This window comes from Scedosporium apiospermum, assembly GCF_000732125.1.
Source record: "Scedosporium apiospermum strain IHEM 14462 chromosome Unknown SEQ_SAPIO_0094, whole genome shotgun sequence".
NCBI classification, from domain to species: Eukaryota; Fungi; Ascomycota; class Sordariomycetes; order Microascales; family Microascaceae; genus Scedosporium; species Scedosporium apiospermum.
This window is the reverse complement of record NW_015971795.1, coordinates 454850-474607: the sequence shown is the minus strand read 5'-3', so window position 1 is coordinate 474607 and position 19758 is coordinate 454850. Positions and strand designations below refer to the sequence as shown.

At 52.8% G+C, this 19758-nt stretch overlaps 2 protein-coding genes and 1 pseudogene across 2 annotated transcripts; 2 read left to right on the top strand and 1 right to left on the bottom strand.

Annotated features, from left to right (window-relative positions):
* Nucleotides 1-965: 965 nt before the first annotated feature.
* On the top strand, nt 966-3283 carry SAPIO_CDS4828 (uncharacterized protein; the record flags this gene model as incomplete). The annotated part of the gene is made up of 3 exons (XM_016787287.1): nt 966-1017; nt 1611-1960; nt 2036-3283. The coding sequence occupies 3 exons, from the start codon at nt 966-968 to the stop codon at nt 3281-3283; spliced, it is 1650 nt and encodes a 549-aa protein (XP_016643166.1).
* A 399-nt stretch (nt 3284-3682) lies between these two features.
* Nucleotides 3683-4978, bottom strand: SAPIO_CDS4827 (annotated as a pseudogene; the record flags this gene model as incomplete).
* A 680-nt stretch (nt 4979-5658) lies between these two features.
* Nucleotides 5659-18518, top strand: SAPIO_CDS4826 (putative Hybrid NRPS/PKS enzyme; the record flags this gene model as incomplete). Its single annotated transcript, XM_016787286.1, has 8 exons — nt 5659-5812; nt 5969-6790; nt 6852-9975; nt 10042-10262; nt 10343-12593; nt 12717-13417; nt 13484-15349; nt 15499-18518. The coding sequence occupies 8 exons, from the start codon at nt 5659-5661 to the stop codon at nt 18516-18518; spliced, it is 12159 nt and encodes a 4052-aa protein (XP_016643165.1).
* Between the last annotated feature and the right edge of the window lie 1240 nt (nt 18519-19758).

Here is a 19758-nt window from a genome sequence, read left to right as displayed (position 1 = left end):
GGGGGCTTGAGTGAGATATTTCGCCGCGACAAGCAAGTACGAGGCTTAGTGGCCACATTGCAGCGAGGAGGTTGTAGGTCCGGGTTTAAGAAACGTTTCCTTTCACTCCGCGTCGCGGGATGAAGTCATCGGAGAGGAAGGCTCAGAACTCGACTGCCTTCCTTGACCATTGCATCAGACAGGCCAACGATTAGATTAGTGTGATATTTTAGGGCCCGCGGAATGGTGCCCGCGTCTTCCCGTCGAGAAGCGATCCACCACAATCAAGTGGGGTAAATAGAGCGCCAATGGGGAAGGTGGGATGAGGGTGCCGTTCTCTTGAAGAATATCTATTCAGGTTATGGTTACCGGGGTGCATTTGCGGGTGGGCTTGGTGGGGGCCCTGGGGGGATGCATTAATGATTCTATCTGAAGTGTTGACATGGATTTCGATAGTAGACGCCGAAAGAAGAACTTACTAGCGAGTGGCTCCCTAGTCCCTACATGTGCCGTTCTTGATGATACCGAAGAACCGGATTCTTTAGGGGACCGTGGCGTTCCGTGGCATTCCTTTCTGTCCATCCAAACCTGTGGCTCCTTGGCCGTATGTCAACCGTCTATTTTCCCAGCGTGGGGTGTCACATAATTAATCCTCGTCTACACAGGTACACATGGGCTTGAAGAATCACCCAAGAACCAAACGGCAAAAGCTTGACCCGCTGTAGCGTGAAAGCAGTCGAGCGTGATAGGTCACATTCCTCGCAACCCCACGTTGACGGAACGATATCAAAGCGACGACACTCTGCAGGGTAATGTCGTGACGAAGATACCGCTCTGTGCTTACAGGGCGTTGCCGATGCAGTGATGCCGTTAGGTATCCACTATTACCGTCTTTCGTAAAGGGCGCTCCAATACTGCTCACTCGTCTCTGAAAGGCCAGACAGCACCAAATCCCATGGCAAGTGCCATCAGTTCCCTACTACCAAATGCAGACCCAAGAAAATATCGATTCGACCCGTGGTAATGCGGCGCTAATATGTGAGCACCTCACTCCCAGTGCGAATGGACGGTTACCCAGCGCGACCGGTGCAGAAATTGCGAATCACAGAGCTGATATGGCGTAAGCAGCCGAGGGGGGCGCTGATGCATGAGCCACACCTGTGCCGCCATCCCTTTTCCCCCAAAAACGTTCGCATACATCTGAACCTGTCCAGGTACGTCCTAATTAGGTCAGCGGCAAGGGAGAGCTGTTGCCCTTCCCCTCAATTCGCATCTCACGATAAGGGGCGCGGCGTAGCTAGCATTCTCCGACGGTTTCGTGTCCTACCTGGTCCCTTCTATCCGTACCACCCAATCCCTGCGCAATAGACACCACCCATCGCCGATCGCTTAACGCCGAGTCCATTCAGTTTTGTCCTTCACACCTTTTCCAGGTACCCAGGAGCGCAAGAACCAACGAGAGTGCCACATCGCGATGATGGCGGGAAATGCCTCCGGGTCAAACACGAGATCGCGTCGCTCAGCCTGCGACCGTTGTCGAGCCTATAAACTCCGTTGTCAGAGAGATGAGCTACCAAACGAACCGTGCGACCGGTGTTCAAAAGCTCACCTTGTCTGTACGACCACCTTAGATCAGACGCCCCAGAGGCCAAGCCGCGGTGGCCATCCGCAAAATGGCGCCGAGCGCGGAGGCAGAACGGACAATAATACCACGACTAGCAGGGGTGCTCGTCTACCTTCTCGCGAACGGTCGAATTCGCCTCCAGGGCAATCGAATGGCAGAAGAGACAGCGGATACGGCTCGCGACTTCCATCGGTTATTCTACCTTCACCCGTCCAAAGAGAATACACAAGAGATACCGTTGCTTCTTCTGCACTGCAGGAAATTCAAAGAAGCGCAGCAGCCTGGCCTGCAGTAAGCACGGCGAGGAGAAGTGCGGAGGAGACGGGAGACGTCGTGCCATTGGACCAAGAGCCGCTGGTATGTGCCTTGATAGTAGCCATCCCGATTCGATTGGCCCTGAGTTGACGCAGTAAAACCTTTCGTTTTGTTTAGGGCATGGATGGCGTGGATTTTTCGATGCCAGGCATGGCGTTCGACACCAATGACCTGTCGATGCTGATCGTCGATTACCCAATGGAGCACGAAATGACCCCCCTGGCTGGTACAGCTGACCGCAGGCAGGGCGACAGAGGCGAAGGCGCGAGACGATTCAGCTACGAAAACTTCTCCGCCACGGGTACCACCGCTAGCGCGAGTACTGGGATCCCAAGCTGGCCGACCACTCAAGCTGGCTTTTCTGAGGGCTCTATGGAATTCGGTAGAGACCAGGAAGCTGATGTGGCCGTCTCCGATTCCAGCGCGGCAGAGGATGCTCGAACCTTCACCAAAAGCCACAAGGAGCTGCTCAAGCTTAGCCTAGAATTGGTGGAAGACCGAGAAAGAATGGATTCCCAGGCACCCTGGCCTCCAAGGCCCCCGATAACCCCTAACCCTCTCAAGTGCTCCTCGTCGATCCAGCAGCAACCCGTCAACCGCATGTTAGACCAAGCATCACGGCTATGGGATATTCTGAAGGATTTGTCCGCGGCCAGTGACACCCCGAAACCGCGCCCCGGCGGCCCTGGCTACGAGAATGGCGTAAGCAACCACTCGAATAACAGTAGTGATAGGCCAAGGCAAGGTTACACCCGGCCCGGCAACGTAGAAACCGGGTATCCGGGAAACAACGGTAACCTCGCCTCGCGCTCTTTCTCCCCACCGCCTTCATCATCAGCGACCAGGAGCCTTGACCCTCTTCTCATCGCGAACCTCGTGACCACCTATGTTTGCTTGCTGCGCAGTTGCCGTGCCGTCTTCGCACGACTTTACCATGCCCTCCTCATGGCGCCAACAAGTGAGGTGAACTCACTCATTAGCTTACCGGGCCTTCAATTCGGCAACTTCCCGCTCGAGAATAATTTGGCCATCCAAGTCAAGGTGCTGATTGAGCTTACCTCAGGGATGCTACTCCGGATTAGCAATGCCCTCGGCATTAGCCCGGCAAGCGTCATCGGCGGGTCGTCGTCGCCCACTCCTAATGAAGATGTAGAACATCGACTCCCATTCCTTAGCGACCCTGTAGCCATATCGATCCGCCAAATTATCCTATCGCAGGAATTGATGCAAAACGGCGCACAGGACGGGGAGCCGCCCCCACTTACAAGGATAATCAAGAATATCCAGACACTTCTCGAACGACGGTATTGCCCCCTTTCCCTCTTCGCAATCCGCAACCTCTTTATAATTGGTTCTGTCGGCTGACATGCTATTAGATACATCACGATTTGATGGAAGGACAGTTTCGGGAAACAAGGAACCAATTTGCCTGGCGAGCGGGGGTTTCAGTCAGTAAAGGAGGGTTTGTAGCACGTGATGTGGGATATGAGCATGAGATTGAGAAGACTTTTTCAGAGCCATTCAGTATTTACTTGTGGAAACAGTGAGGAGTCGGTAAGGGGCCTATGGCATACTTCTCAAATTATGGTAGATAAGAATCAACAACCGCCGGATTCACATGAGAGCAAGAAGGATACGGATAATTAACCTAATTGCAAATAACTTCGTTCCCTTGTCCGTCCGTTACCCAGAACAAGATCTTCCACTTGTAAGTGCTGTGCATGCTCGGAGTGGAGGCAAGTTTATACGAAGACATCTCTAAATCTATAGCCCCTCTCTCTTGATACCAAACTGCTGATCGAGAAACCGAAATACGCGCTGGTTACAAAGCGCCACCGCGCCGACCTTTGCCTGTAAACCACCTTCACCTGGTATCTCAGCCACCCAAATCTCATTATCAACCCCCTTTGGTTGGCTGGTAAGTCCATTGTACACCGCTTTCGTGTGTTCGGAAACATCCAAGTACAGTGAGTGGCTGGCGCCGGACACCAGGACAGGGCACTGTACTTTGCTCAGCCGACTTTTGTCACCAGGGAGACGCAGGGTATACGCCTTCATTGCCTTCATGATCTGCGATGGTTGCGATATGCCGAATATGTGACTTGAGAGGTCGATGTTCCATTTCATTTGGAATACGAAACGCGTTGTGATGCCCACCACGGCGTCAATGATGGAATCACTGATCCAGCCCCGCTCCCAACCAGCCAGAACGGGCTTAGGGATCTGGGTCGTTGCGAAGTCCCAGAAATCGTGGACCGGGTCAATGGCCACACATGCCTTGAATCTCCCGTCCTCGGCCGCTGCCCTTAGGGCAAAGTATCCGCCAAGGGATGTCCCCCATATGGCGACATGATCGAGATCGAGGTTGAGCTCGGGCTCCGTCCCGTTCAATTCCTCGAGATGGTCAAACACGCCACCGGCAACTACTTCCCAGTCGGGCCTGAATTTCAAACCATGGCGATGTAACATGAGACCCTGGCCGGGACCTTCGTAAATGATGGCGGCATACCCTAGCTCTAGTGCTGTGGCCGGGGCAAAGAAATAGATCTCCTCGGACAATCCGTCGGCACCGCTGTTGCACACGATGACTGGAGTCTTCCTCCCCGGTAGCCTTCGCCATGGCGGGGGGAGAAAGAGGTAACCCGGGAGTTTGTGGCCTTCGTACGGGATCTGCAGAGGCTTGACAGTGTTTTCATCGAATAACTTGGTGGCATCGCGAAACAGGGCCACCGATTTCTCGGCTAGTTCTAGCACGCGAGGGTCGCGATGGAGTGGGCCGTCCCCAGGTAGCATGTAGTAACTCGCGCGAGTATAATTCGAGGCCCGTAACAGAGCGTTCCTCGCAGAGATCCGGTTGCCATTGGCGCGGGCTTGTTCCGCAAAGGCCTCGGCTTTTCGCGCTTGCTGGGACCATGCGCGGTGCCAGCTCTCCGGGTCGTTGTCCTTAATGAGGCCTACGGCATCGAGGCACTCTGCTAGGTCAGCTCCACCCGTAGCCGCCATGCCTAGAATGCGCACGGTCTCGAAGTTGAAGAATACTCCAGGGAAAAATTGATGCATGATGGATGATAGTCTCGGTGATTAGGTCGGACTTAAGCTGGGGTTCTCTGACAATGGGAAATAAAATGGTAATGGGATTTGGTCTCACGAAGAAAAGGATGCCACAAAGGACAAAGGCTTGCCGAATCGTTATCAGAAGATGGGTACAGCGTTAGCGAAGTGGGAGTTGTTCGAAAGGCCGGACACAGTCTATCGGAGAAGCGCGACGTAGAAAGCCAACCAATGATAGCCACTGTCCACACAGCCCGGGAGTGTGCCGAATTGCGTTTCGGCGAGGGGTTCAGCGACGCCGACGGGATCCCCAGCCACCGCCGAGCACTAAGAACCATCTCCGATTCGATGGCTAGCTACTCGGAAGCACTTCACGCAAGCTCAGTCTCCAGGGATACGCTAAGCTGGCCTTCTTTTGAGATTGCTGCAAGGAGCCGACACCGCGGAATTGGATCGGACTTGTTTCCACCACGAGACCGCGCACATCCGGAAACGGTGTGAACGCGATCCACATTGTTGATGATGTTATTCGGTGCTAGAGGGCACATCAAAGAGCATATGGTACGACTGCCGCATCATGAGTTTCCAAGAACGGGAAGATCAACGAGCAAATCTATCCAGAGCTCAACACTCTACTTCCACTTCTCGTTCAGGAACCCAGCTATACGTTCCAAGTCTACAAAACCAACATGGCTGCAAAGAGTGTCCACGACTATCCTAACGAGCCCATAGCTATTGTCGGTAGCGCTTGTCGCTTTCCGGGCGATTCATCATCGCCGTCTCAGCTGTGGGATCTGCTCCGTGAGCCGCGAGATGTTTTGCAGGAGATTCCAGATAGCCGCTGTAAGAAGCCCCTATCCCCTAAATCTTCAACACCATTCATTATCGTCACTTAACAGTTTAAACTGTTAGTTTCTGTTGAATTTACTCACTCGTAATTTACTCTTCCATCGTTAAGAAACAAATAAGAATTACTAACTACATTGCCCCTCCTTCTAGTCAATCCGGATGGCTTTTATCATGAGGATCCTTTGCACCATGGCACCTCAAATGTTCGGCATGCATATCTTCTTAACGAAGATGTTGGGCTATTCGATGCACAGTTCTTTGGCATCAAACCCGTTGAGGCCAACTCGGTAGACCCGCAGCAGCGAATTCTCCTGGAAGTCGTGTACGAAGGTTTGGAAAGAGCTGGTCTGAAGCTTGAGAGTCTGCAGGGCTCCAAGACCGGTGTCTTCGTCGGTGTCATGAGTGCAGACTACATGGAACTCCTCGCACGCGACATTGACGCATTTCCAACCTACTTCGCCTCCGGCACGGCTCGAAGTATCCTGTCCAACCGTATTTCTTACTTTTTCGATTGGCATGGGCCGTCTATGACCATCGACACGGCCTGTTCGTCGAGTCTTTTTGCTCTACATTTAGCCGTCCAAAGCCTTCGTGCTGGAGAATCCCCTGCTGCCGTCGTGGCCGGGGCTAACTTGGCCTTGAGCCCTGAACAGTTCGTTGCCGAGAGTAAACTCAAGATGCTTTCGCCAGACGGGAGATCGCGCATGTGGGATAAGGATGCCAACGGGTATGCGCGAGGAGATGGGGTTGCCGCCTTGGTGTTGAAGACCTTGAGTGCAGCCTTGGCAGATGGAGATGCAATTCAATGTATTATCCGGGAGACGGGGATTAATCAGGATGGCCGCACCAAGGGAATCACCATGCCTAGTCCTACCGCCCAGGCCGATCTCATCTGGTCCACGTATAAGAAGGCCGGGCTTGATTTATCGAGACCTGCCGACAGACCTCAATATTTCGAAGCCCATGGCACTGGTAAGCACCGAATTTCTCAAATGATCTACAACGCCGCGCTGAGGTACTGATAAAAATGTAGGTACACCTGCTGGTGACCCAGTGGAAGCGGAAGCCATCCGAACTGCTTTCTTCGGACCGAGCGTGGGATTCAAGCGGTCTGCTTCGGAGCCACCGCTATACGTCGGCTCGATAAAGACGGTTATCGGACATACAGAGGGAACGGCTGGCGTTGCTGGTATTATCAAAGGTGCCCTTGCACTTCAAAATGGCATCGTTCCACCGAACCTGCTTCTGAATGAGCTAAACCCAAACGTCGCCCCATTCTATAAGGATCTCGAGATTCCTAAGCGGGCCACAGAATGGCCTACCCTCCTCCCAGACGTTGTGCGCCGCGTGAGCATCAACAGCTTCGGTTTCGGAGGCGCAAACGCCCACGCTATTCTGGAGGAGTATAAGCCGGAATCCATTCCCCACCCTGTCGTTCCTCCCCAGGATACCCATCTCAGTCCGTTCAACTTCTCCGCTTCTTCAGAGAAGGCGCTTACCGGGATCCTTTCGGCATACTCGTCCTATCTCCGCGCAAATCCATTGACCAACTTGCGGGATCTTGCCTGGACCCTGAATTGTCGCCGCTCCGTTCTTCCCCTCCGACTGACAGTCGCGGCATCAAATGTCGATACCCTCTCTACAAAGCTTGGTAGTTTAGCCGAGTCACTTTCTGGTGTGGTCGCCGCGAGCAACAGAGCTCCCCTTAGTTCGACAAATCCGAAACTTCTTGGTATCTTCACGGGACAAGGTGCACAATGGGCATCGATGGGAGCGAAACTGTTGGCTACATCAAAGCTGGCATCAGATCGCATTTCACAGTTACAACAGTCACTCGACAGTCTCCCTAGGGAACACGTTCCATCGTGGAGACTTTTGGAAGAGCTTTCTAAGGACAAAGCCAACTCTCGCATCTCGGAAGCAACTTTCTCGCAACCTCTGTGCACGGCTGTCCAGATCATTATCGTTGATCACTTAAAAGCTGCTGGTGTTCATCTTGCGGCGGTGGTGGGCCATTCGTCTGGTGAAATTGCAGCCGCTTATGCCGCCGGCTACATCTCTGCACAGGACGCAATTCGGATCGCCTACTATCGCGGGTACTTCCTCCATCTGTCTGAAGGGCCTGAGGGCTCTGGAGGCGGTGCAATGATGGCCGTAGGCATGACTTACCAGGACGCTCAAGAGCTCTGCGAGCTAGAAGAGCTCGAGGGCCGAATCTGCATTGCCGCAAGCAATTCTCCCGAGAGTCTGACCCTGTCCGGGGACGCTCACGCCATTGACCTCGCGCGGCAAATTCTCGAGGACGAAAAGAAATTCGCCAGGCTCCTGAAGGTGGATAAAGCATACCACTCCCATCATATGCTTCCTTGTGCTCGCCCCTACATTGAAGCGCTCATCGATGCTGGGGTCAAGGTCCAGCCCAGGGAGCTTAACGGTGAGTACCCGTCATGGATCTCTAGCGTCTACGGTGAGGATATTGAGAGCGTCGGCCTCGATACCCTGTCCGCGGAGTACTGGAGCAGAAATATGGTCAACCAAGTCCTTTTTTCGCAGGCTCTTGAGCATGCAATCAGCGCAAAGGGACCCTTCTCGCTGGCAATTGAAGTGGGACCACATCCAGCGCTCAAGAGCCCTGCCTTGCAGACATTTGTAGCTGTCGCCGGTGGCGAGGTTCCTTACGTAGGGACTCTCCGTCGCGGAGCGCACGATGGTGAAGCCCTTGCCGAGGGGCTTGGTTCCATCTGGCAGTACCTAGGCGCAGAGGCTATTAATTTCTCCGCATTCGACCGTCAATTGCATGGTGGGGGGTCCCCAGAACATCGGCCCAAGCTTCTGCTAGATCTTCCGTCCTACGTCTGGGAACATGATCGGGTATACTGGCACGAGTCGCGGTACTCCAGAAGTTTCCGCACCAATGCTCAGCGACCGCACCAGCTCCTCGGAACAAGACTTCCAGATGGTACGGAGAACGAAATCCGCTGGAAAAATTATCTTCACCCGAGAGAGCTACCCTGGTTGGTCCATCATCAAGTCGATAGACAGATCGTGTTTCCAGCTGCGGGCTATCTATCAGCCGTGGTAGAAGCAGTGGTTCAAATATACGGCCTCGGCTCGATACAGGTTATTGACCTCTACAAAGTGGTGATTGGCCAAGCGCTTGTCCTGGAGGAAAATTCAAGTGTTGAGACTCTTTTCAGCTTCCGGGTGATTGAGGCGTCTGACATTCACGTCGAGGCCGTCTTCTCCTTCTTTTCTGCGTCCACTAAAGACTCAATCAGCATGTCAAAGAACGCATCGGGAAATCTGCGAATTACACTCGGGGCTCCATCGCCAGACGCGCTGCCAAGCCCTTACAAGTCTGAACGCGAGTTTCTGGAAGTTGATCCCCAGCGTTTCTACAATACGGTTCGTGACGTCGGACTAGGCTACACCGGTCCGTTTCAAAAGATTATCGAGGCCCAGAGAAGATCGGGCGAGTCTTCGGGCATCATTCAAACTCCAGATGCAGAAGACGAAGGCAGCGCTGCTGCACTGATCATCCACCCCGGCACCCTTGACTGCGCCATCCAATCAATCATCTTGGCATACAGCTTCCCTGGGGATGGGAGGATGCGTTCCATATACCTTCCCACAAGTATCGACCGCCTACGAATTGACCCGGCGGGTATTGTCCACCACAAAGGGTCGTCAGCGAGCTCGCACTTGGGATTCTTTGCGTCCATCACATCGAACAGACCCACGGACCTCTCGGGAGACGTTGAGATCCATTCCCAAGATGGTAGTACCACGCTAGTCCAGCTTCAGGGCCTTCGGACCACCCCCTTGACTCCTGCAGTTCCATCAAATGACCTTCAGCTCTTCTTCAAGACATCGTGGCAAGTGGATGCGCCAACGGGGAATCCAGGTTTATGGGAAGGGGGTGAAAACTCCTACGATTATGATCTTGCTTTCGCCCAGGAAAGAGTTGCCTATTATTACATCAGGCTCTTGAATGAAGCCATCCCGCCATCCAAGAGGTCTGACCTTGAGTGGTATCACAAAGTTTTCTATGAGTATATCGACCACACCTTGGCCTGGGTAAACAAGGGAACTCATCCCTTTGCAAAGCCAGAGTGGAGTAAAGACACTCAATATGATCTTCTTAAGATTTTTGAGCGGTAAGTAACCGGTTTGCCCGCTAAATTACTGCTCCCCTTAATGAATAATATTAATTCCCTGCAAAGATTCCCTGACAGCATTGATCTACGTATCATGCGAGCCGTCGGCACCAATCTAGTGTCCGCCATGCAGAAGGAGATGAACATCCTCGAGGCGATGATGAAGGACAACATGCTCAATGACTTCTACGCCACCTCTCTTGGCATGCGAGAATACCTGCAGGACCTGGCTCGCATGGTGGGCCAGCTGAGCCATCGTTATCCACACATGAACGTTTTGGAGATTGGTGAGCTCCTGCCTGGCGGTTTAATTTGTCTATGATGTATTACAATTGTATGTTCTTTGTTTCTAATGATGCGAGCTCAGGTGCCGGCACTGGTGGCGCTACGGATATGATTTTCCAACAGCTCCAAGGATCCTTCGCCTCATATACATACACCGACATCTCCAGCGGTTTCTTTGAAAACGCCCAAGTTAAATTCGATAGACACCGTGGAAAGATGTCGTTCAAGGTCCTTGACATAGAAAAGGACATCATGGAACAGGGCTACGCACCGCACTCATTCGACCTCATTATCGCCTCACTGGTCCTCCACGCGACGCGAGATCTTGACGAGACCATGCACAACGTCCGCAAGCTTCTCAAGCCAGGTGGGCGTTTGATCATGCTCGAGATCACCGACAACGACCCCATTCGTTTCGGCTTTATCTTCGGGGGCCTTCCTGGCTGGTGGCTTGGCTACGACCAGGGAAGGAAGCTCTCTCCCTGCGTCGGCATTGAGGAGTGGGAAGCCCTCATGTTAAAGACTGGCTTCTCCACAATCGAGGCAATCACGTCTCACAATAAAACGTTCCCGTTGCCCCTTTCGGTGATCGCCACGAAAGCCATAGATGACCGTGTCGCCTTCCTTCAAAATCCACTCGTTTCCGGTGCGGAGGTAAATCTAGGGCTCGACTCCCTCGTCATTCTAGGAGGCTCCACGAGCAAGACGGCCGAGGTAGCCTCAGCAATTGAATCTGCGGTGATCCGTCAATACAAGAGCAAACCTAAACGAGTTCTCTACTTGGAGGATATATCCCAGCAGGACCTGCCATTCCTCGGGAGCCTAGTAAGCCTTTTGGACTTGGAAGAAGAGTCCACCTTTGAGCAAATGACACCTGGGAAGCTTTCCGCTTTGCAAGAGATCTTCAAGCAGAATAGGACAGTGTTATGGGTGACACGTGGGGCCCTCGGCGGCAGCCCTTACCGAAACATGTACAGAGGCCTGCAGCGAACAATGGAGAAGGAGCTAAAGCATCTGAGGGTTCAGATGCTCGACTTTGCTTCGGATGCTGACGTTGATGGTGAAACCATTGCCTCGAAACTCCTACAGCTGGAAGCCGTCAACGCATGGGAGCAAAGCGACGACACAGCCAATCTCCTCTGGTACCCAGAGAACGAAGTTTTGGTCCAGAACGCTCAGACTCTAGTGCCACGGATTCGCCTGGATTTGGAAAGAAACCGGCGGTACAACTCTGGGAGACGCCTCATTACCCAAGAGGTGAGACTCGGCCAGACAGTCGTCACTGTGCGACATTCGGGGTCGAACTTCGTCATCGAGCAGAGGAGTGATACGCAAACAACCGCAGCCCGACCAGGTTATGTAGACGTTTGCCCCGAGTACTCCCTTCTTAAGACAGTCAAACTGCCGAGCGGAGGGTTCCTCTACCTATCAACCGGCCACGACGTCATGACCGAGGAACAGGTTATCGCCCTATCTGTAGCCCTGGAATCTCGGATCCGAACCCCCGAAAGTTGGGTTCTTCGGCTCAATTCCGAATCTGAAGAAGAGTCTAAGCGAGTATTACTGGGGCTTTACCTTCAACTTTTGACGGAAAACATCCTTTGGGGTGTCAAGCCTGGAGAGTCGGTGGCGATCTTGAACCCTTGCCATTCTCTGGGCAACGTCCTCACACAGAATAGTGCGGAGAGGGGGGTTAATCTTATCTTACTGACCGACGCCGCTGCTGGTAGAGAGATAACAGCTCGGCCTTGGACTTCAATCCACCCTCGAGCCACCAAGCATGCCCTCGGAAGGGTGATACCAAGAAACTTGAGACGCTTTATCCATACCAACGACAACAGCGAGCTTATCAGCGCAATCATACACGCCTTGCCCCCGAAGTGTGAAATAGTGAATCAACAGGGCTTCACAAGCCTGGAAGCGAGTGTTGGCCTCACGTACTCGGCCGTTTCCGCCGTGTCTGGCCATCTGAAAGTGGCATGGACGCGATCCGTTCTGGAGGTTACCGTGCCGGAATCGCACCCCTTGGTCGGTATTTCCCAGTTAGCCCAGCTTCATGTCCCGTCAAGCGCTACGAAACAGACTTTCCTGTCCTGGTCATCGTTGCCATCCGCCCCAGTACAGCTTCGGCCTGCCACGGATGTGGTACACTTCGCCAAAGACAAGACGTACTGGATGGTTGGACTCACAGGGAGCTTAGGCTTGTCTCTGTGCGAGTGGATGGCCCAGCGTGGCGCGAAATACATTGCGCTCTCGAGTAGAAATCCGCGTGTTGATGATGGGTGGAAGCAGGCAATGGCGGATCTTGGCTGCACTGTCCGAGTCTTTGCCAAGTACGTGATCACCATCCCACGTTCCCTTGCTTTTACTACCATTCTCCATGTTCTTTTCCCCTTCACAAGCGCGTAATGATCTGTTCGGAGCCAAATTTCTGACCTGAATACTTCGTCCAACAGCGATGTAACCAACCGCGACGAAGTTTTTGCCCTTCATAAACGAATATCCGAGACCCTTCCTCCGATTGCGGGTGTAGCTCAGGGTGCTATGGTCCTAGATGACGCGCTGTTCCCCGATGTCGACATTGAACGGTTCCACAAAATCACGAAGCCCAAGGTGAATGGCAGCATCTATCTAGACGAGCTGTTCTCCAGCGATCAACTCGAATTCTTCGTCTTTTTTTCATCGGTAGCTTACGTCACTGGAAATGCTGGTCAAAGCATTTACGGCGCAGCGAGCGCCTTCATGGCGAGTCTCGCCACACAGAGGCGTCGAAGGGGCCTGGCCGCTTCCGTCATCAACATCGGTGCCATCCTCGGAACCGGCTACGTTTCCAGGGAGCTTTCGCTACAGCAGCAGGAGTATCTGCGTAAGGTCGGTCTCGTATGGATGTCGGAGCAAGATGCTCATGAAATATTTGCCGAGGGTATCCTCGCCAGCAGGGTGGACTCACCAGACAGCCACGAGTTCGAGACGGGCCTTCGGACTGACGAAGGCCGATCTCGCGATATCGTTAGTGAGCCACCCATGCTACAGCATCTCGGCATCAAGGGCAATGCTGCTTCCTCAGGTGGAGGTATTCAAACGAAGCAAAATGTCCAGACAAGAGCCCGACTGCTCGAGGCGACTTCACGCGAACAAGTATTTGAGATCCTAAAAGGTGAGCTTTCCCCGCTCGAATCTGGATCTTCTCGATATCGCATATACTAAATGAATACGATCACAGAGGGTTTCCTACTCAAGCTACAGGCAGCTCTCCAAGCGGATCCAAATAAACCAATGTTGGACTTAAGTTTGGACGAGATCGGCGCGGATTCCTTGGTCGCCGTTGATATCCGCTCTTGGTTCCTCAAGGAATCGGGAGTGGATGTGCCAGTCCTCAAGATCCTGAATTCATCCTCTGTCCGGGAACTCCTACTTTTCGCACATGACTCTGTTCCCAAGGATGTGACTCCGAACGTGCTTGGAGACTCTGATAACTCTCTCAAGCCGGCAGTAGTGTCAGCCGGCGTGGCCGAGGCGGAGGATTTCCTACAGCCGAATCACAAATCAACATCGGACTCGGATGGGGCCCCTCAATCTTCATCTCAATCAGATACCAGAGACTCAGAGGAAGGGGAGATCACACCCAGAAGCTCAGAGGTGCCATCGGAGGCTGACCGAGATGACTTTCCGAAGCCGACGAACCCTCAAGAGCTCACAATCCCCGGTTTCATTGGAAATGAGAAAGTCACCCCTGAGAGAATCGTCCCAATGTCCTTTGGTCAGTCGAGATTCTGGTTTTTGAAACACTACGTTCAGGACCAGACGGCCTTTAATATCACGACAGTGATTAAATTACAAGGTCGTTTGCGCGTTGATGCACTGGAGGGAGCATTACGTGCCGTTGGCCAACGCCACGAGGCCCTTCGTACCCTCTTCTTTGTCGACCAGAAGACCAAGGAACCTAAACAGGCAATACTGCCCACGTCTCTCTTACGGCTCGAAAAAGTCGCCATTTCCGACGAAGGAGAATTAGCCAAGGCGGTCTTGGAAGCAAAACAGCATATCTTCGACATTGAGCGTGGTGAAGCTCTGCGGATCCAACTGCTATCTCTTTCGCCCACGGCTCACTGGATCGTGCTTGGCTATCACCATATCTACATGGACGGAATTGGATACGTCGTGTTCATCTCTGACTGGGAAAGGGCATACAACGGGGTTCTTAATACACAGCCTTCCGATATCCTACAGTACCCAGACTTTTCGCTGAGGCAGATCCGAGAGTATCAAACGGGCACATGGTCCGACGAGCTCTCGTTCTGGCGAAGCCAGTTCCCGGACCTTCCCAACGCACTTCCGTTATTGCCTGTCAGTCGATTGTCCACCCGGCCGATCTCGTCTGGATTTGGCTCCTACTCTGCTAGCTTCAGGATCGACCGAAACCTTACCGAGAGAATTAGTCAGGTCTGCCGCCAGTTCAAGGTGACATCCTTCCACCTACATCTCGCAGTCTTCCATATTCTTCTCTACCGCTACGCTTCCCTGATCGATGACATGTGTATCGGCATAGCCGATGGAAATCGCAAGGACGCCGATGTTCAAGGTAGTCTAGGAATATTCCTGGATCTCCTTCCCATCCGTCTCCGTCGTTCCCCTCAGGATACCTTTGCAAATACCCTCAAGGACGTGCGGAAGACCACACTCGCCGCCTTTGGGAACTCACGCGTTCCGTTCGATGTGCTTCTGAATGAGCTAAATGTACCCAGAGTCCCGTCACATAGTCCTTTGTTCCAAGCTTTCGTGAACTATCGGCAAAACCATCAAGAGTCGCGCTCCTTGTTTGGATGCGATGGCGAGCTTGATATTATCGCTACCGGCCAAACAGACTACGACGTCAGCGTTGATATCTTGGATCTGAGTGCCGAAGGAGGCGAGAGCGTTGTATCCTTGGGGGTTCAGAAGGATCTCTACGACCAACATGCTGCAGAAGTTCTGGCCGAGAGTTACCACGCCCTCCTCCGTCAATTTACCAACAACCCTGCAGCTAGGGTTACCTGGGTTACTCTCTATTCTAATGAGAGCGTTAAAGATGCACTTCAGCTCGGTCGAGGTAACTGTGTCCTTTTCTTTTATTTTATTTTCTTTCTTTATTTTTCTTCTTTTTCTTCCTTTTTTTCCACGGTTTTCTTGCCACTCGCTCGTGTGCAGTGGAACGCTCCTAGAGTGCGAACTCCGGCTAACGCGTTTCCCGGGATCAAGGCACTGAAGCACCCGGAAAATACCCTACCATTGTCCATCGGATCGACGCCATGGTCGAGAAATACCCGAACCAGACGGCCGTGAAAGACGCTTACGGGAAAGTATTCACCTATCACGAGCTCGCCGGTCGAGTCGACAGCATCGCACAGAATCTCCTCAGACTCGGGATCGGAAACACATCCAACGTGGGTGTGTTCCAGACCCGCAGTGCGGAATGGATCTTCTCTCTCCTTGCCATCTTACGTGTCGGCGCCGCCTACGTAGCGATGGATGTAAACGTGGGCCCGGATAGACTATCCCTTATCGTGGACAACTGCAAGCCAGCAGCCATCCTTGTGGACTCGGACACAGAGAGCGATGCGTTCGTTATTGCTACTCAGTCGCAGCGCCCGTCTACTTCTCCTTCTACCTCGGAAGTCCGTATTCCCATCATTAACATCACAGACCCGCAACCCTCAAATGAAGTCGGTACTGCCCCGAACAGCGCCAGGCCGGCAGACGCAGCCGTTATCATTTACTCCAGCGGCTCAACTGGTGTGCCAAAGGGAGTTGTCCTCTCGCACTCCAACATCGCGAATTACGCAGACGTTGTGCCACCCACCTGGGGCGGTGTTCGGGAGGGTCACGAGATCTTTTTGAACCAGGCCTCCTACTCCTTCGATGTCTCTCTACAGCAAACAATCGTGGCTCTTGGTATTGGAAGTACCGTCGTCGTTGTCGGAAACCAAGCGCGCGGCGATCCAGCAGCCCTGTTGAAGCTAATAATCGCCGAGAACATCACCGTCACGGGGGCCACGCCGACGGAGTATCTGACATGGGCACGACACTGGGATGTGGACCTCCTCCGCAAGTCTCAGTGGCGTCATGCCTTCACCTGGGGAGAGCCCATCACAAAACAACAGGTCCGAGACCTGCAGCTTCTCGGTCTTCCTAACCTCAATGTCATCGACGCCTATGGGCCTGCCGAAGCGACCATTACCAGCGCACATGGACGCGTCAACTTAGAGCACATTAAGCTCGAGAGCACAACCAGGAGTCCAAATGTCCCCTTGACCATCACGCCTAACGGTTCCGTTTACATTGTGGATGAGAGCTTGAACCCTGTGCCGCCTGGAGTCTTGGGCGAAATTGTTCTCGGTGGCGCAGCCGTCGCAAAAGGTTATCTAAACGACGAGTCACTAACATCAGAGAGGTTTATCCAAGACAAATTCGCCAGCCCTTATTTCAAGTCTAAAGGCTGGACTACTGCGCATCGCACTGGCGATCGCGGATTCTTGACGGCGGATGGCGGGCTTGTGTTGCAAGGTAGAATTGAAGGCAGCACACAAGTCAAGTTGGCAGGTATACGTGTTGACGTCCAGGATGTAGAGGCAACGATCATCCAAGCAGTCCCAGATGTCAGCCAGGTCGTGGTATCGGTCCGCAGGGGCGCAGAATCTGATAGCGCTCCTTTCCTCGTTGCTTTCGTTATACTCTCCAACAATGCTGCCGGGCTCCCCGCAGACGAAAAGACACGCTTCCTAGAGGACCTACCGCGAAATCTGCCCCTACCACAGTACTTGAAGCCCGCTGTGGTCGTCTCCGTCGACCACCTTCCGACTAACAGCTCTCATAAGCTGGACCGCCGTTTGATTGATGGATGGCCACTGCCGACTGAAGGAGCACAAGCCACAAATCCTAGCGGCGACGAATCTTCCACTCTTACGGAATTTGAGCAAACGCTTCGCCAGCTCTGGGGGGACGCACTCCCTGACGGCCTCGCCCAACATCGCTCTATCGGTGGCTCCTCTGACTTCTTCCACATCGGCGGCAGCTCTCTCTCTTTGATCAATCTTCAGGGCCTTATCAAGGAGAGACTCAATTTTCCCATTTCCCTTTACAAACTTTTCCAGAACAGTACCTTGAGCAGCATGGCGGCTTCACTTCGAAATGAGAGGACAGTCATCGATGAACTAACTGCAGTCGACTGGGAGCTTGAAACCACGTTGCCACTTGACATTGTTCGGCAAGACAGTGAAGAAACAGAGTACACAGGAACAGTGTTGCCAGTCAGAAATGTCGCCCTTACCGGATCTACGGGGTTCATCGGAAAAGAAATCCTTCGGCGTCTTATAGCGGATGACCGCATCTCCAAAGTGTACTGCCTCGCAGTGCGGAAGAAGAGATCAGACCTGCCGCCCAGCCTCTTCGGTCACGAAAAAGTAGTGGTATATTCTGGTGATCTCGGCGCACCGCGACTCGGCTTATCCGAAACGGAAGTTGCGGCTGTTTTTGGTACCCAAGGAGTTGCTGCCGATGCGGTGATTCACGCAGGCGCGGACGTCTCGTTTCTGAAAACTTACCATTCCCTACGACTTGTCAACGTCGCTTCAACCCGCGAACTAATCCGGCTCGCTGCTCCACGCCGGCTCCCTCTACATTTCATCTCTTCAGCTACAGTGGCCCGACTCGCACTTCAAGCGGGACGTACGAGCTTCGGGCGAGAGTCTATCGCGAACTATCCCCCCAATGCAACACGCGCGGCTGTAGAAGACGGTTACGTGGCAGCCAAATGGACAAGCGAGGTCCTCGTCGAGAACGCGGCCAAACAACTCGGTCTTCCTGTCTTCATTCACCGACCGACTAGCGTCACCGGCGAGGATGCTAGCGATCTTGACCTTATGAGCAACATCACGAAGTATGTGCAAAAGACCAGAACCATCCCGGATACGCATGAGTGGAACGGGGGCTTCGATTTCGTATCCGTGCAGACAGTCGGCCAGGACATCGTGCGTGAGGTCTTGGACAACGATCAGGTCGGCGGTGAGGTGCGGTATGTGTTCCAGGCGGGCGAGAACGTGGTTGACAGCCACAAGATGCAATCTATCCTGGAGCTTGGAACGGGGACTTCGTTCGAGGTTTTGCCGTTTGACCAGTGGGTTGATGGCGCGGAACAGGCCGGACTGAGTCATCTGTTGGCCCTCTACTTGAGAAGGGCCGCCAAGGGACAGTTGTTAATTCCGAAGCTGTTAAACGAATAGGTTACCTGGTATTTTGGATAGCTTTTGACGGCTCCTTGGATGTTATTTCAATTTGTATTTATTTCCATCTGTCCTAAGATTCTGGATCACCAAGACAACACATAGCTTATCAAGTGGAAAGAAGCACGCTTTCAAAGACCCAAGACGAAGCGGACAATTTCATTGACCATTATCATAACATAGGAAGGCTGAGGCGAGCTTAAAGTTCCTCTCCTCTACATCCTACTAAATCGAAGGAATCCTGCCTATTATACTTAATCGTTCTGGTAATACAACCACCAAAACGCCCACTACTCTCCTGCCGATAGCAATGTTGGATCCATTGCCAACATTTCAACACAGGAAACTTTTCGAACCATGGGCATTACAAGTCTCAAGAGAAAGGCTAAATTTGCTAGGGTGACCTGATCTGTATCGCGTTTCCCCAGTTGACTCCTCCCTGCCAGAGACTCATCACATGGATTGCCCTTGATATGTCGGAGAAATCCCCTCATAGTCATGAATCCTTTTCCTCGAACTGGTTTAACATTGCAGACGCTTTTGAGAGCCCCCTTGTACATTGTAAGATTGGGTCCATCCTCACTTGGACTCTGTATGCATTTAATTCGGCGCGACAAACCACAGCCTCCCTCCCCTCTTCCCCTCCTTCTAGTGTTTGTGTGTTTGTGTGTATATTTTTTACATGGCAAACCATTGGTTGGTCGATGGCTTTACGCTGCCCTACAGCCGCATTGATCACCAGGCCACTCAAACAATCCGACGCCCTGAAACTGTCGCGTACTAGGGATTATAAAACTCACCGCAAGGCCCTGGCGCCTGCAGTGTCTTCGTTCCTTGAATCATTCCTATATCTCAATGTAAACAGCGCGGCAATAAACTTTTTCTTGCAGACTATAGATCGAATACACTTTAAGCGTGAGCTTCTCAGTACTGGAGAGGTGTTTTCCACGATCTAGTCTATCCTGGCACGACCGGCCTCGCTCTCTATATCGCCACTATTTTAGGAAACATAGTATCATAGCTGCGCAATCTGCATAATCGATACGGGGAGGTGGTATGTATTGCTCCCTGTACGCTCAGCTTCATCCATGCTTTAGCTTTAAAGGATATATAGAGACCATGCGGAATGTGGCTGATAAACCTCCGCCTGCAAAGATTTATAACTCCGCCTGAACTCCTCCAGTAGTCTTGCTGTAATTTACTAACCACCAAGATTCGTGTCGCAGGATGTCAATGAAAT